This window comes from Streptopelia decaocto, assembly GCF_964273445.1.
Source record: "Streptopelia decaocto genome assembly, chromosome: 2".
In the NCBI taxonomy this organism is placed as follows: domain Eukaryota; kingdom Metazoa; phylum Chordata; class Aves; order Columbiformes; family Columbidae; genus Streptopelia; species Streptopelia decaocto.
In genome coordinates, this window is record NC_138655.1 from 54330400 (window position 1) to 54347774 (window position 17375).

Sequence of the window (17375 nt, forward strand, 5' to 3'; positions counted from 1 at the left end):
CTTCATTATCAAATGGCTTGAACCACACAATACCTAGGGAAAAAGGCAGCAAATGCTTTAGGAATGTAAGAAATGCCCTGAGGGTCACACTGGGTATACCTGTCCCAGTATCATATCTGCAAAAGGCTGTGGAGCCTCTTATTGAAATCATGCCTGCATTTACACTCTTCTCCTTTTTAAGCTCTTCGCTAATTCATGGCACTGATTCATCAACCTCCTCTGGCCCTCAACAAGCTCACTGTCCACACTGCCAAAAGGAGAAAGCTTGAAGAAGGATCCCTGCCCTGTTGTGTCTCCAAGACCAGCAACATCCACCAGCCCTTTGGTCCTGCCAAGGGAATGGAGGGCACTGTTAAGGATACTCTGCTCAATTCTCCATCCACTTCCCTGCTTTTCCATTTTGAATTTGTATCTCTTTCCCTTTATTACATTTGTTATTGCCCAGATTCATTTATTTTCTCTGCCCTTCCTTCTTTTTCACTCCTTCCGAGGAAGGCTGTGGGGCTTTGTTCAAGTAAGGAAAACGGACTTTACAAGATCAAATCATTGAATGGCAGCTTAAGTGGTGCTGTTTAAAGAGATAACACAAACCTTGCCACTTCTAGCAGTCTATACTGCCCATGTTCTTCCTGTATCTGCAGTCTCTCACGGCATTTATGGACATTGATTCTATGATGCACTCCTGCCCACCTCTTGCCTAATGTATTTTGGCTATACTCTCTGCCTCCACGGTCTGAGGCATTTTCTTCTGTTTGGTTGAACCCTTCTCCCAGATTTAGAATTGAGTATCCCTTAGATCCAGACTGTGTGACTTGGTAAGTAAGAGTTCTGTATTCACAGTAACTGTCTTCAAGATTTTGTAAACATCAATCATAACCTCACACCAGCAAAACTGAAGAGTCACAGCTTTTTCAGTCTCTCCTTCCTAAGGGAAAGTAATCATACACAGTTGCCTAATCATTTTAACTACCCTTCTCTGCACCTAGTATAACTCCACTACTGACTTGTATTAAAAAGAAAAATCCTTTAAGAAGTGGATTACCAGCATTTCTTCAGTGGCTTGCTGTCCAACCACACTGCAGATGTCTCCAAAATTGGCTGCACATACCTACCAGACAAAAAGCAAGAAATAACCACTAAGATCATTGCTTTAATACAGCAAATAAAATCAAAGGAAAAATGTAAACAGCTTTTAAAACCATAAAAACAGCTGTCAGTGCAAACTCAATATCAGCCACTTCCCCATTCCATCAGTTCCCATGGTTTTAAAAAAAAAAAAGTTTTCTTTATTTCAAACTTAATCAGCATTTTTTAATCACAAAGGAACCACTCCATAACTTAAGTGAAAGGGAAGGAGGATAAAATGCATTCAAAGTGCTGTCAAATGAAAGAATACAAGCAGGGTGAAACCAAAACACAGCTACAGCACCTAAATACCATGACGGGGTACTGGTTTATTTCATCTTAAGGTGCATCTCTAATTCCATCTACACACAGCGATATGAGCTCAGGTGGCTGATGTTGTATCAGTTACAGTTGGTTCACATTTTTGTGGCTACCTGCACAATCATAAGGACAAGCAGATTCTTTCTTTGTTTCTGATAATAAAGGTAGGAACTCTGGAAAAAACTCAGTGTCAAATATAAACTCTGCGGAAATGCGAGCTACAAAAGAAACTCCACAGCTTTCACTTACACACATCCCAAATGAAATCTAGCAGGAAACAATAATTTAGATAAGTCAAGTTCCAAGTTGATGACATTCCTTTCACAGATAATCCAGATCAGATGTTGATAATTCGTACCTTACGAACATGAAACATTCTGCAGTCACAGCACATCTCACAAAACCTGGGAAGAACAAGTCTTTCCGTGATGTCTTTTCCCACCATGGAGGCCATTTTGCACATTATCTAACGGCAAAACAGACACTAATCAGGGACGCTTGCACAACACACAATTCCCTGTCAGTTACACACAGACACTTTACACTTTTCATTCTGATGCATGATTTTATTGAAAACTGTGAAATTAATTGAAAAAAGCATTTTTTTTTTCTTTTTACCTTCCTCCAATCATGATGTTACACAGCTGTAGAAGACATTGGTCTTTCACCAAACTAAATAAAATTCCTAACTAATGGAGATAACTGAACTCTAAGGGAAATTCTTTTAAAAAGAGATTCTTTCACTATTCCAATACTTAACGAATATATTTACAGTTAACAGAAAATTGACAATTAATATGCTTAAGTGACTTCTACAACTTCTGTATGATTTAAAATTTAATCACAACACTCTATATTGCACATATGCAACTCCATGACATAAAATTACTAAAAAAGCTTATCATACCGAAGAAAGCGACAGTTTTCCCTCTAACTGCTCCTTCATTCAAATTTTTACAACTCTTAAAGAAAAAAAGTAATCTAAAATAATTTTTTGTTTAACTTCCCTTATCATGTCAGTAGAGCTACTTAAATTCATTTTCTTATAATAACAATTATTATTTTTCTAACCCCTAGGGGCTCAGTGACTTACAGTAGCCTTTCTCATATTTAAAATCTTCAAAACAATGAAGATGGATAGAACAATTCTGCTTTAAATTTTATTTTCTACAGTATTTGTAAGCTTCTTCAAGTACATCCTAGAAATTTTGTATCAAACACAATAATGTCCAGCCTGCTTACTGTTTAGGAGTCCAGCCACATTATGAAAGTAAAATATTGATGAGCTCTCTATCAACCAAAAAGAAGAAAAAAAATCTGCCAGCAAAATCATCAACACAAATTGCAAAAAAACAATCAAGGGAAATAAAAGGACATACATCTCCTGCCATTTCTTGCTCATAAGTTAACTTACTAATTTACTTACTATTTTAATTTGACAGATAATAATTTTAATTATTAAGGCTGTGTCTAATAAAAAAAAAATCCCACACCTACCAATCATGAGTTATTCAACTGAAATGCTTACAGTTTCATCCAATAAAACAAACCAAAAATGAATAAAGAGAATAGCAAAAACCATCAGAATTCAAGAGTTAGAGATTTTCCACTGATGGAAATTTTACACATATGCAATTTAAACTTCCATAAAACAAACCAACCTGAAAATATTAAAAAGCCAACAGTAGCAGATGCTTTAGGAGTCAATAAAATTAATCACACACGCTGTCTTGGGACAGCTTGTCCAGTTGGGTTTCTCTTTACAGCATATATAAGCTACTGAATTTAAATCTAACCTTGATTCGAGTATAACACAGAATAGAAAAAGTTAGATTAGTTATGGATAGCAATACAGATTTTTCTCTTTAATACCACATGGATGTGTATCTTGGAAACACACTACCATTACTAAAACATCAAGCATTCAAGCAAGCTTTGCACTGTGTGATTTGGTATTGCTGTTACTTACAGCCACTGCTTCCGTCTTCACATCATCATTGCTGTCTGGAGCTGTCAGATCTATCAGAACAGGGCATACTTTGGTCTCCACATCATATCTCTCTATAAGTTCTTGCTCCAACAGAACTAACAATGCTGCCTGGCTTGTTTTTCTTACCTATTATAAAAAGACAAAAAATTGAACTAAGAAACTTGAAGACAGTTTTTTCTTTGTTTGTTTAAATACATGTTCTGTGTTTTGGAAGCTGTACCTCTATACTGCCACACACCTATACCAATTGCACTCGGCAAGAGGATGTGTACTCCAAAGCCACTTTTGCAAATGCTTCATGTTTGAACCAAACTATGTTTGAACGCAAGAACCTGCATATTGCAAACTAAGGCAATGCTATTACGAAAGTGTCCTCCTACATACTTCCCAAAACACAGTACAGCAATGTCAAAAAAGTAGTCACGGCAAAGCCCATGCAAGAAAAGCAGAACGACTAACTGGAGCAACAAAGTTCTAAATAAAGTGAATTTTATTAAACAAATCCTCTTTTTCTGAGATGAACAAGTTTGGCTAACAAGGAGTAACAGCATTTATTTTGAATGTATTTTAAATTCTGAGAGACTGTACAAAAACAAAATAACCATTAATAACTGACTTCACATATGGCTAAGCCCTGCTTCTCAAAAATGAAGTTCTTCAGAAAATATTACATAAAACAAGAAACTATATCTTGCAATGTAGTAATTTTGAAAACATCACAGAGATCATTGTTTCAGTGCAAACCAGCCACATGAGTTATCAAGTATCAACAGGGCTTAAGATAATGAACAGAATCACTGATCTGCTAGCAAGAAAATATCAAGCAGAAGCATGTTTGTTGTATTAGAAATGAATTAGCAAACCAACTCAAGAAAAACAGGTTTGGGTACCTATTTTTAATTATGGAAAATCTGGAAAGTGCAAGGGAAGAAAAAGTTACAAACTCAGAGATCTAAAATACTTAAAATACTGTATCACCTAGGATTAGTCTAGTCTGAAAGGACATGGAGAAGCCTAGAGAAAGCTTTAGACAAGCTAACTCATACATGTAGAGAAACAAACCATACAAATCCAACCAAAAGTTTTATTGGATCAATATATAAATAAATGGTTATGAGGTTCATAATGATGTTAAAAAAAAAAAACATACCATACTACTGTTCCTTTATGTCAGAATTTAAGTTACGTAAGCTTATCGAAGCTTTGATTTTGCCCGTAAGAATACAATACCAGATAAAAGGCCCCAAATCAGAACAGATCATGTTAGATTAGGGGTGCCAAACTCATTTTCAGCAGGGGCCACATCAGCCTTGCGGTTGCCTTCAAAGGGTCAAATATAATTTTAGGATTGTATAAAGGTAGGAGTAGTTACATTTACATTAGATGAAAAAACAAAAGTTGGAAATTTTCTTGAATTAAAGTTCAGAGTGCCATGCATTTCCTGTCATTCAAAACCTTTCTACCCCAAAATAATACACACTTGTATGATGCTAAATTATTTAAATTGAAAAACCTCACACCAAGTATTTTCAACAAGCTAATAAACTATTTGTAAAAGACACTTACCTGGTTATTCTGGTCTGCAAGGTATCGTACCACAATAGGCAGTAAGTATTTGGAAAAAGCATATGGGATTGAAGGTCTGTTTTCTTGACAGAACATAGCAATATGAGGCACCTGTTCCATCAGTTCTGCTCGCACTGTTGGCTCTGTTAGGGTCAAAATAAAACCAAACAAGGCACAATAAATGTTTACAAGCATACTGCCAGAATAAGCTTTTTACGGTCCTGTACATAGAAACTGTGTTCCCAAATGTTCAGGGCAGCATGTTTACATCAAGCTTCATTTTGATAATCATCATCTTTTTGCAAAACCATGTCCAAGTACACTCCGTACTGCTAATCTTTTAAAATGATAGATTTCACATTCTTGGTAAAAAAAAACAGGTACAGGTATAAGGAGAGCAAGCCATCAAACATTTCGAGTATCAGAATCTGTCTGAGCTCCCTACAAGCATCACCTACTTCCAAGAAATCTAAGCAGAAGTCAACCCAACACTTGTACCAGTTTGAGAAGAACCAAACTGAGGGGTGGTCCTGGCCACAGCCTCTCATGCAGGAAAGATCCTGCTGAGCAGGACAACCAGCCACAACCACCAATGATTTTTTTCATTCTTTGCTTTTTAAGGTTACTGATATTTTTGACAGATGGAAAAGATCCTGCATCTTTCCAGTTGCTTATGTTAAGCCTTTCCGGCATGTTTTTCATCAAAGTTGGTGACTATTTAAAAAAAAAATTAACCTTTTAAAATTCAGAAAACAGAGCATGTTTTGAGATGGAGAAAGCCATCACCACTGCGAACAGACTGTAAACAGCCCCTCTCTCAAGAGTAACTCTTTTGAAAAGGCTTCAGATGGGAAACAGAGCAGATTGATGGATGAACCATCAGGCTAGGCAAGGAGGGATAGAGGGCTGAGAGGTGAGTGACAAGGAGATAAGACTAGCAACTAAAGGGAAGGGAGACTGGAACTTGCTGGACAAGAAACTGGAACCAGGGCCTGATGCCAGGGCTAGAAGGACTCACTCCCACCCTTCCCACAAGGCTGCTATTTCAAGACATGCCCAAGACATGATCTAAGGGTACAAGAGGCTTGTGTCACAACACTTATCACTAGGATCTCATTCTCACTTCTCTAGGACTCCTGCCTCATTTCTTGCAGCAGACAGAAGTTGACTTGGGAGGAGGGACGTGCAGAGGAGAGGGTGAGTGAGGAAGATAAATTTGTCTGAGGCTGCATGTTCAGCATTAGCGTATCCCAAATTGTTTCCAAATTTGCTTCAGGCAGCTCCCACCCTCCCAAACCCAAAACTTGTGGATTCCATCATGCCGATACAACTGTTCGCGCAGCCAGACAACAAACTATATCAAAGAACTGATCTGGCTGATGCAGCTTTTGGCCCACCACAGCAGCATGATTAAACAGCAAGAACTGGCACTTGGATTGGTTTCTCTGTGCAATCACACATTTCCCTCAAGGAGCAGAACCATCTGATGATGGAAGTGAGCAAGTGATTGTAAGAGAGCATACTGGGACTGCTTACTGTGATATTACCATCAAAACAGAGTGAAAGAAACAAAATGCTGAGAAACCCAATTCATTCCTTTCCCTAGCACGAAGCTGTGCAAAATCCTAAAGCCAGAACCTTCAGTGTAACTGTATGCTACTCATCTGATTGCAGTCCAAACTCTTGTCTTCACTGCTGAAGAAATACCACTGCTACAATCAAAGACAACAAGAGCTCTGCATCAAGCATATCAAGAGCTATGTATAAAGCTTTAGACGCTAGGCCCTCAAAATGTGCAGACTGTTTTGGCTTTGACACCTCTACAGTTTGCCCACCCACTTGTGAACTAACAGCAACACTCCCTTTCCCCAAATTGTCTAGGTTTGCTGTGAAACTGAATTCACAGATTTCTTTACAAAGTACTCCAGCAAGAGAGCAATGACTACCAAAACATAAGATCCTTTTTTCTTCAGAACAGGGTTCATCTATTATGCAGCACTTAAGAGAGTGACCACACCACCTCAGACTATTGAAGAGCTGCTCACATAAAGCAAACCCCCTTCTTCCTGAGCTACTGAGCAAGTTCTGGCTTTGTGGGAAACACAGATGAGATGATGCAATTAAAGATCTGAAAAATTCATGTCTAGGAATGAATTAGACCTGTAAAGTCACCTTAGTTCTCACATTCCCTAACTTTTAAGTACGTGGCTCTGCAATCTTATTAAGGTCAATTAAAACCAACAAACAATCCAGCACTGTCTATGTAACTGTCTGTGTAAGGCAACACCATAATTCACTAGCAAAAAGGCATTTGTGCTGTTCTGGGGAATTACTGTCGCTATGCAAGAACCTGAACCTTAACCTTACCAATTTAGATAAGAGCTCAGTTCTCCCAAATGCTGAAGCTTATGTTCCAGTGTGTACTGAATAGAGCCTAATCTTACAGTTTGATGGGGTTACAGTAGAGGGGATTTTTTTCTGTATTATGTTTCCTAAAGACCCAAGCAACACTAAAAATTTCCACTAGAAATACTGCATTTTCTCATTCCTTTCATCCATTCCTCAGCTTTGTCTTGAGCTTAGATGGGTGGCAGCTCCAAATACAGATTCCAACAGATTTCAATACACGACACTGTCTGCCATTTCAATTTAAACTTTTCTATGGTTTAGTCATCACCACAGTGAATGGAGCATGGCAGTATCAGTTAAAATTATTATACAAGGCTTCTGAAAGTGTAAGCTCATCCAGCTGGGGAATACATCTGCATTACATATTTTTTGCACTGTACAATACAGTCAGGACCAGGCTCTCACACAGCATATACAAAATCTAGGTGGAGAATTTTACTTCACATCAAGACTGAAAGTTTCTATTTTAGGCACTCTGGAAAAATCACTGTGTACAATTAGGTTCTCAATAACATTTGCTTGGAACAGTACTTTTCCATTTGCAGAGGAATTATTTTTAAATGCTGCTCTTTTCAAATGATCTCCTGAAGGTAGAAGTCTGTGCCTTAAAGTAGCAAGCTACTAGAAAACAAACAAACAAACAAACAACCTGCAACTTGTCAAAACAAAAAAAAATTAAAAGAAATATTAATATAAAAAATTAGATCTTGGAAGCAAACTCATTTTCTCTCATTCATTAGCACTCTATTCTATCAGGTCTTGTATATTCTCTATATACAGAATTAAACTTAACAGAGTTTTAAAAATCAAGCAAAACTAAAAGAATGATAGAAGAAAGTAAAAATACACTTCCATTTCTTCTGTTTGTAAATAACTTTGAAAAGAAGTTGCCAGAATAAAATGACAGTTGTATTTCTCTTGATTTACAGACCACATGAAACCAGCAATATATTACGCAGAATCACAGAATAGTTGGGGTTGGAAGGGATCTCTGGAGATCATCTAATCCAACCCACCTGCTGAAGCAGGTTCACCCAGAGCAGATAGCACAGGAATGTGTCCAGGCATGTTTTGAATGTCTCCAGAGATGGAGACTCCACAGCCTCTCTGGGCAGCCTGTTCCAGTGCTCTGGCACCCTCAAAGTAAAGAAGTTTCTCCTCATATTCAGATGGAACCTCCTGTGCTTCAGTCTGTGCCTGTTGCCCCTCACCTTGTCGTTGAGCACCACTGAAAGGAGTCTGGTCTCATCCTCTTGACATCCACCCTTGAGATATTTATAAACATTGATGAGATCCCCTCTCAGCCTTCTCTCCTCCAGGCTGAACAGACCCAGCTCTCTCAGTCTCTCTTCATAAGAAAGATGCTCTATGCCCCTAATCATTTCATAGCCCACCGCTGGACTCTTCCAGTAATTCCTTGTCCTTCTTAAACTGGGGAGCCCAGAACTGGACACAATATTCCAGATGTGGCCTCACTAGGGCAGAGTAGAGGGGGAGGAGAACCTCCCTCGACCTGCTGGTCACACTCTTCTTAATGCACCCCAGCATACCGTTGGCCTTCTTGGCCACAAGGGCACATTGTTGACTCATGGTCAACCTGTTGTCAACCAGAACTTCCAAGTTCTTCTCTGCAGTGCTGCTTTCCAGCAGGTCTGCCCCTAACCTGTACTGGTACCTGGGGTTATTCCTCTCCAGGTGCAGGACCCTACACTTGCCCTTGTTGAACTTCATTAGGTTCTTCTCTGCCCAGTCCTCCAGCCCATCCAGGTCTCGCTGAATGGCACCACAGCCTTCAGCTGTGTCGGCCCTTCCTCCCAGTTTGGTATCACCAGCAAACTTGCTGAGGGTGCACTCAGTCTCTTCATCCAGGTCATTGATGAACAGGTTGAACAGGACTGGACCTAACACTGACTCCTGGGGAACCCCACTAACTACAGCCCTCCAGCCAGACTCTGCACCATTGATCACAGCCCTCTGACCTCTGCCCTCCAGCCAGTTCATGACCCATCTCACCACACATTCATCCAGCCCGCACTTCTTGAGCTTGCCTATGAGGAAGTTATGAGAGACAGTGTCAAAAGCCTTGCCGAAGTCAAGGCAGACAATGTCCACTGCTCTTCCCCCACCTACCCAGCCAGTCATACCATCATAGAAGGCTATCAGGTTGGTCAAACATGATTTTCCTTTGGTGAACCTATGCTGACTACTCCTGATAACCTTATTTTCCTCCACATGCTTGGAGATGACATCCAGAATAAGTTGTTCCATCACCTTTCCAGGGATGGAGGTAAGGTTGACTGGCCTGTAGTTTCCTGGGTTGTCCTTCTTGCCCTCTTTGAAGACTGGGGTGACATTGGCTTTCTTCTAGTCCTCAGGCACCTCTCCTGTTCTCCAAGACCTTTTAAAGATGATTGAGAGTGATTTAGCAATAACATCTGCCAACTCTCTCAGCACTTGTGGGTGCATCACATCAGGGCCCATGGATTTGTGGATGTCCAGTTTGTCTAAAAAAGCTCTAACATGGTTCTCCTCAAACAAGGGAAAGTCTACCTTTCACCAGACTTTATCTCCTGTCTCTAGGGTCTGGAATACCCGGGGGCCGGTCTTAGCAGTAAAGAGGGAAGCAAAGAAGGCATTCATTAACTCTGCCTCCTCTGTATCATCCGTCACCAGGGCACCCTCCTCATTCAGCAGCAGACCTACATTTTCCCTAACCTTCCTTTTGCTCATGATGTACTTGAGGAAGTCCCTTCTTGTTGTCCTTGACATCCCTGGCCGGATTTGCTTCCAAGTGGAGCTTGACTTTCTTCACCACATCCCTGCATACTCTAACAGTCTCTTTGTATTCCTTCCAGATGGTCTTTCTCTTTTTCCACATTACATAAACATCCTTCTTCCACCTGAGTTTTGACTGGAGTTCCTTACTCATCCATGCTGGTCTCCTACTCCCTTTACTTGATTTCTTCCTCATAGGGGTGCAACCCTATTCCAATCAACATCTCCACAACCTGGGCAGACTTTGATCTGCACACAACAACCTGCACCATAGAAGTAGTTAATTGTTCCTTCCTCATCCACAGAAAACAAACAAACCAACCAACCATTTAAATTTCCCCTGGAATTTGACACCACCTCTCATGTAAGCGAAGTACCAATATGCTCAGCTTGCTACTCCTAGCACATACACTTAGCTTTCCTAGATAAATGTGTACTGTTTATTTTATCCCTGCTGAGGCTTCAGTTCACTCTGTATTCCACCTCAGCTATGAGGAGGTAAAGCACCACAGTTAGTTGTATACTGGAAATTAAAAGGAGATTGTTGCAGAGCTGCACAGTTTAATATCAACTAATTGCTCAAGAACAGTTATTTTTAAATGAAATAATTATTCCAGTGCCAGCTCACAACTAGATTTATATCAAATAGCTTATTCTGCAACAACGCACAATATTTAGAAGAAATGCTGCAAAGCATTCATTATCCCAAAATGACCATTCTGAAACAGAAGCAGCAGTCAATTTCCCATACATTTGTGAGGAGCTGTAAGGCTTTTGTGTTATAGAAGTGTGTATGAAGAACAACTACGGGTAATGTTAACACTGCTTTGACTGACAGTTTTGATGAATGTTTTAAGTACACCTGAATATTAATAATATTAATATTTGTTCTTATTAAAGGTTGTAAGAAGTAAAGGTGTAAGTGCATAGCTTTCCATTTACACTTTCATTCTTTAAAAAAAAAAAAAAAAAAAAAAAAGGTGAAAGCAACTTTGTGCCCTTTCCCCTGTACTCAGCCTGAAATAAGGTCCACAGCATACTAAGATACTAATCTGCATGGCAATAGTACTGGATTTGTGCACATGTCAATTCTCAAACTGAGCATCATTTGAATGATCAAAGACTAAGTTTAAATAAACTTTGAGTCAAACTGAAAACTTTATCTATCCTCTTCTCTCTCAAATACAACTTTCTCTTTTTCCCTTCTAGTGTCATCCATATTTTCACTTTGACTTCTCTCATTTTGTATTTTACCCATCTCTTCAACTTTCCTACCTTTTCTTCTAAGACAAAAGAAAATCTAGATAAGTGAAAATACACTGTAACCAGAGACCACCCCCTTAGGCTTAGGAGTCCATCAGAAAGCCTGATGTATCTGATGTGTGTATGGCTTCAGTAGTCAGGCTCTTTTCTCTTACTAACCAGAAATGGAGTCAATTACTGACTGGCAGAGCAAGGACTGAAATACAGACTAATGAGAGAGGGCAGTCCCCATTTGTCTCTCCATGCATCTGCTTGGATGACTGAAGAGGATCACATCAAGCAAAGGAAAACATTCTTAGTGTGGCAGGAGGTGGGAGAAGACGTATGAAAAATCCTGAAACAGAAGATGCGCGAGGGAAGAAAACACCGGTGGAGCTATTGACAGCTGGGAAAGGCAAATATTAGCATTCCTATTAATATTGCTTACATATGAAGAGTTTGTTAAATTAAATGCTATCATATGTGCTATTCGACAGGTATTGTTGGCACCTCCTACTATACCAACAGCTGTAATTGAAATGGTCTTACTAACATAAGTTAAGCACACTATTAAGTAATTAAGGTTATGAGGCTGTCCACATTAAGCCTGATTATACAGCTTCAAAACTTAATGACCAATTAGTCTAATGACTGTTTTTTAAAATCTGTTTGTTTTGCAAAGTGTGTTCACCACTGATTCGATGCAGTGAAGAGACTACTTTTCATTGAGGAGAAAAAAAAATTCTAGTTGGTTATATTCAAGCAAATAAGCACCAGTCATCCAGGAAGTCAATTCCTTTTTCCTCCATCTTCTCTTTAGAAAGATACCTATATGTATTTATTTCATAGTACACTAAAATACCACATACAATTTAGAAATGAAGATATAGACTCTGTCTCTAAAAGAACCCTCAGAAAATAAGATTTTAAGTTTCTGGTACCGCTTGCAAGCACACTGAGCAAAATGCCAATAATGCAATAATTCTGGGTAAGGCTAACTTTCAAAGCCAGTTCATTATACTTGTGCACACAGTGATGTATCATATAAGCCATTCACAAGCTGGTACCAAAGAAACTTTTTCACTTGAGTAAATTGGTATCAGTCAAAGACAGACATAAGGCTCTTGTTAAATCTCACATAAGTCTGTGGCTAGTCTACATTTGAGAATGAAGAAGGCCCAGCTGTTTTAACACAAAGATAAGCATTTTATCTCTAACAAGGGTTTATGGGGGATAAGATAACATTTGCCAAGCACTGGGCTTCTGTGCCAAGCTGCTTCTTGGATTCTACAGGTTCAAAGACACCACAAAAACATCTAAGTGGGAATCCATATCTAACATTCCTAAAGAAACAGAGAAATTACAAAGTGATTAAACAGCAGATTCAAAAGCAATACAAGGTAGCCACTTCCTACCATAGCTGTAACTATTCTAGGGAACTCACTACCAAAGACAGTAGGGACGTCCAGAGTTTAGAAGGGCTAAAAAACACCCAAGCTACATAGCAAAAATCACAGACTTAGCAGTAACACCCCAATACAGCAATGAAGAAAAACACTGAAGAAAATAAGCCTCCCAAACAACTGAGATTTGGAGAAAAAGTTACTTCGGCAAGTAAGGGGATTGGAAGCAGCAGATTATTCCCCAACTGCCACTGATGGATTTACTCCATTGGAACAGCTATTCTGTGCTGCCTTTTACATACAGGGCATGATACCAAACACAGAAATGGTGCTGTCATCGTAGCCCCAGTTTAAAGAAAAAAAAAAAAAAAAAAGGAAAGAAAAACCACAAACAAACAACAACAACAACACAACACAGGACAAACAAAACTCACCACCACACCACAATACACAAACACACCAAACAACACCTAGGCATGTTTCTTTTTCAAGCAAAGACCATGACTGAAAAACATCAGCCCAACTACAGGACTTCTGAAGTTGCAAGGTATTAACAGGACAGAGGACTGCTTCGGCAGCTTTATGGCATTGGGTTTTTCCAGCTCATTGCTGTACCTATATTTTAGATAACAGCAGCAGTAGCACAAAGCAAGCATGGATATTGTGTACCCCGGGGTACGCTCTTCAGTTCAAACCAAATTATACCAACTACTGCCAAAAAAGTAAACTACCTTGCTTTCTGTGACTTGATTTGACAAGAGAAGACAAATACCTCCAAATGTTAAAAAACAGTCATAAGACTAATAAGTATCACCTATTAGAAATGAGAAGTCCTGTACATAGTTTATTTTGACTTCCCAACAGTGTGGTTTTGGTTTTATTTATTTATGCATTTAAACACAAAGGCTTGACTCCAGGACGGCTCTAACCATACAGATGTCTGGCTCTAACCAAGCAAGACAAAACACACAGATACTTTTATTATGTTTTCTTATTCCAAATTGAGTTCGTGTTTTTTTGTTTTACAGAATCAGTTAAATTGTAAACAGAAAAAAAAAGCATCAAATAAGACAAAAATGAAAAAAACTCTAGTAATAGTAACCTAAAAAAAAAAAAGGCACCACAACATTGTGCTGCAGACTGAATAATGGTCAAGCATATATATTAAGAAAACACAAAGCAGATCTAGATCCATAATTATTTTTCAGATGGTTTAAGACACAAGTATATTCTAATTATCTGTCTTATAGAAACAGGCCAATTCCAGTACTGCAACTGCTCAAGGCATGAAACTCACAGCTAAGTTTGCAGAACTTTAATTTGTGGGACAGCTGCAGAATCCAGTGCTACTAGTTTGGCAGATCTGAGACAACTTCTACAACGCAGGAAAAGCCTGAAATGCTGCTTTTACTGACGCTGAGAAAATACCAACCTTGACTAAAAACATACTCCACCGTTGTTAAAGGAAACAAATTGATTTGAGCTCAACTGTCAGCTTTCATTTCTAACTAAACAAACTTCAATTTGACATGCTTAGTTGGTCACCAATGAAAAGCCTGAGGCTACAAAGTTGCTGCACAAGGCCATTTTTCCCTGGACACATTTGTCCTATTTTCCAAACTTGAAGCTTCAGAAAGTTTCTGATGCTCAAAACGGTTAAAATGATCACACAAATAAGCACTGTATATACAGACTTCAGAAGACTTTGCTAAGAAAGCACTCTAGAAACAGTCATACACCACTGTTCTCAACTAAAGACCCATTTAATCTTAGATTTTCCTATCTTAAAACCTTTCCTCTTAACAAATCCTTGAAAAGGTGCTCGATACAATTATGTAATGCTTACAACAGGCTACTTTTCCTGACTAAACAAGGACATTCCCTCAGAAAAATAAAACTGCACATTTTAAATGAAGACAATAATGACAGAACAACAGAAATAAGCAGAATTATCTTTTTATCATTAGAAAGCATTATGTTCTGGAAGAAGGGAGAAAAACTATCAGACACGTAACAGAAGAAACATTTTCTTCTCATATAAGATTTAATACAAGTTTCTCTACATAGCACTCCTACAATGACAAACAAATGAACTTCAGATTTTCTCTGATGTTTTGCCACTAAAGTCTTCCTTCTTTCTTCTAGTGCTTCAACAAGAAAAAATTAATGAAATATAACAAGGGAAAGTGTAGAGTCTTACATCTGGGTAGGAACAACCCCCGGTTCCAGTATAAGTTGGGGAATGACCTATTAGAGAGCAGCATAGGGGAAAGGGACCTGGGGGTCCTGGTGGACAACAGGATGACCATGAGCCAGCACTGTGCCCTTGTGGCCAGGAAGGCCAATGGCATCCTGGGCTGTATTAGAAGGGGGGTGGTTAGTAGGTCCAGAGAGGTTCTCCTCTCCCTCTACGCTGCCCTGGTGAGACCACATCTGGAATATTGTGTCCAGTTCTGGGCCCCTCAGTTCAAGAAGGACAGGGAACTGCTGGACAGGGTCCAGCGCAGGGCAACAAAGATGATTAAGGGAGTGGAGCATCTCCCTTATGAGGAAAGGCTGAGGGAGCTGGGGCTCTTTAGCTTGGAGGAAACTGAGGGGTGACCTTATTAATGTTTACAAATATATAAAGGGTGAGTGTCACAAGGACGGAGCCAGGCTCTTCTCAGTGACAACCAACGGTAGGAAAAGGGGTAATGGGTTCAAACTGGAACACAAGAGTTTCCACTTAAATTTGAGAAGAAACTTCTTCTCGGTAAGGGTCACAGAACACTGGAACAGGCTGCCCAGGGAGGCTGTGGAGTCTCCTTCTCTGGAGACATTAAATCCCACCTGGACACCACCTTTCTGTGTAGCCTCATCTAGGTGTTCCTGTTCCAGCAGAGGGATTGGACTAGATGATCTTTTGAGGTCCCCTGCATATCTGTAGAGGTGCCTCTATATCTAAAGAGCCCTCCTACTCATTACTTATATGGGCATCTTGCTTGCCAATTCCTGCTGCCTCTCTTCACAACTGGTTGCCCAGAAGGGCCCAAGGGAACAATTTCAGTATTTAAATTCTATCAGAACTAATGGGAGTTTTGCACAGATGTCTTGCAAGATTCTTCTCAATAAATTAATCTTTTCCTACAAATGTAAAATAATCATGTAGATCCGCTGAGTAGCCAAAGTACCTAATAAAAGTTATTAAAAAATGTATTGATGGAAAGTGGTAATCCCACATTTTGAAGGGGCTTAATTCTGTTGAGGAAAATAGTAAGGAAAAGAGTTATCATTAGGGAGATGATTTAGTGAAATGAAATTTTACAGTATTTTATTGCATTTGCAGAAACCTAGCTTGAATATTGAATACAGGAAAGAACACACTGGTCCTGTGCTGAATACAGGTTCAGCAATTCTGACTTTCCCTCGTTACCCCAGTAAAATGTTTAATGCTACCTACCTGAATCATCAGCTAATCTGCTGATTCTCTCCAACACAGCAATACAATCTCTCTCATCATCACTGACTTCCTTCAAAGTGTCCAGCAAACTTCGAGCCACCATTTGCCTAGTTTACAAGAAAGATTAAAAATTAGCATTACTTACATCCAGAAATACAGCCAAATCAAGAAGTTGTGCAATCATACAAGTTCCTTACAACAAACAGTACAATTTTACATAGATTCACTTTTAACTTGGTAAATTCAGTCAGCCCTGCTTTGGGAATTCTGAATCATACAGAACTGTTAACTTTAAATGTAACATTAAAAGTATCCCTTTGGTTTACAAGGATAAGAGAAACCAGCAACAAAGATAAAAACATAGTAATCATCTGCCAACTGGGCAAACAGGAGCTGAATGTTAGGAAGTCAGTGTCAGCCTTTCATCTTTACCTCTGAATTTCCTAACTTGTTCCATACAAAGCAAGACAACATCACTATTATCAGAACAGTTTTAAACAGAATTATGAACTTATTTCAAAAATGAAAGCAAGCTGAAGATTTCCCATCTGATGGTGATGTCTAGAAGCTAAACCTCATTCAAATGCTATATGGAGTAATGGGTATATAATGTGAAAACAGCATGTACTAGCCAATGTGTGCCTGGGACATCATTCAGAAATATGAAACAAGTCAGAATCAACTTGGTTACTACTTCTAATGCACAAGAAATTTTTCTAACGTTTAACTTGCCAGTGACAGGATATAGTCAAATTTAGGTTTTTGTCCTCCAAGGTTCTGTTGCAGCCCACGTTACGAGGTCATGCCCATCAGTTACCTAGAAAGACCAGTATAGCTGACAATGTGTGGCAATCAACCTTTCTCCTCATCAATAGCCTGAAATGGCATACGTTTGATTTTTTTTTTTAACCCCTTTTGGACAATGTGAACATCAGTTCAGAGAGCTAGCAGGATTATCCCAACAGCAGAATGGGCAAAGGAACAGTGTCCAACATGCTGCTAGCTCTTGTACTGCCCCAGAGCAATTAATCTAAATGCCGAAGCAGCAAGGGTTAAGTGCCAGGTATTTCCAGACTGATAGAAACACCATGAGGATGTAGCCTGG

The 17375-nt window shown here is 39.2% G+C and overlaps 1 protein-coding gene across 7 annotated transcripts in view; it reads right to left on the reverse strand.

The window, feature by feature from the left end:
• The window catches only part of PPP4R1 (protein phosphatase 4 regulatory subunit 1), a 68273-nt gene that overhangs the window by 26216 nt on the left and 24682 nt on the right, over nt 1-17375 (reverse strand). For 6 of the 7 annotated variants that reach the window (XM_082047100.1, XM_082047099.1, XM_082047102.1 and 3 more), the window contains 5 exons: nt 16271-16377; nt 5003-5145; nt 3416-3562; nt 1805-1912; nt 1043-1108 (listed from right to left, as the gene is read on the reverse strand). In XM_082047100.1, coding sequence (XP_081903226.1) covers nt 1043-1108; nt 1805-1912; nt 3416-3562; nt 5003-5145; nt 16271-16377 — 571 coding nt within the window. The remainder of the gene's footprint in view (nt 1-1042; nt 1109-1804; nt 1913-3415; nt 3563-5002; nt 5146-16270; nt 16378-17375) is intronic. The other variant, XM_082047103.1, reaches the window with a different exon arrangement.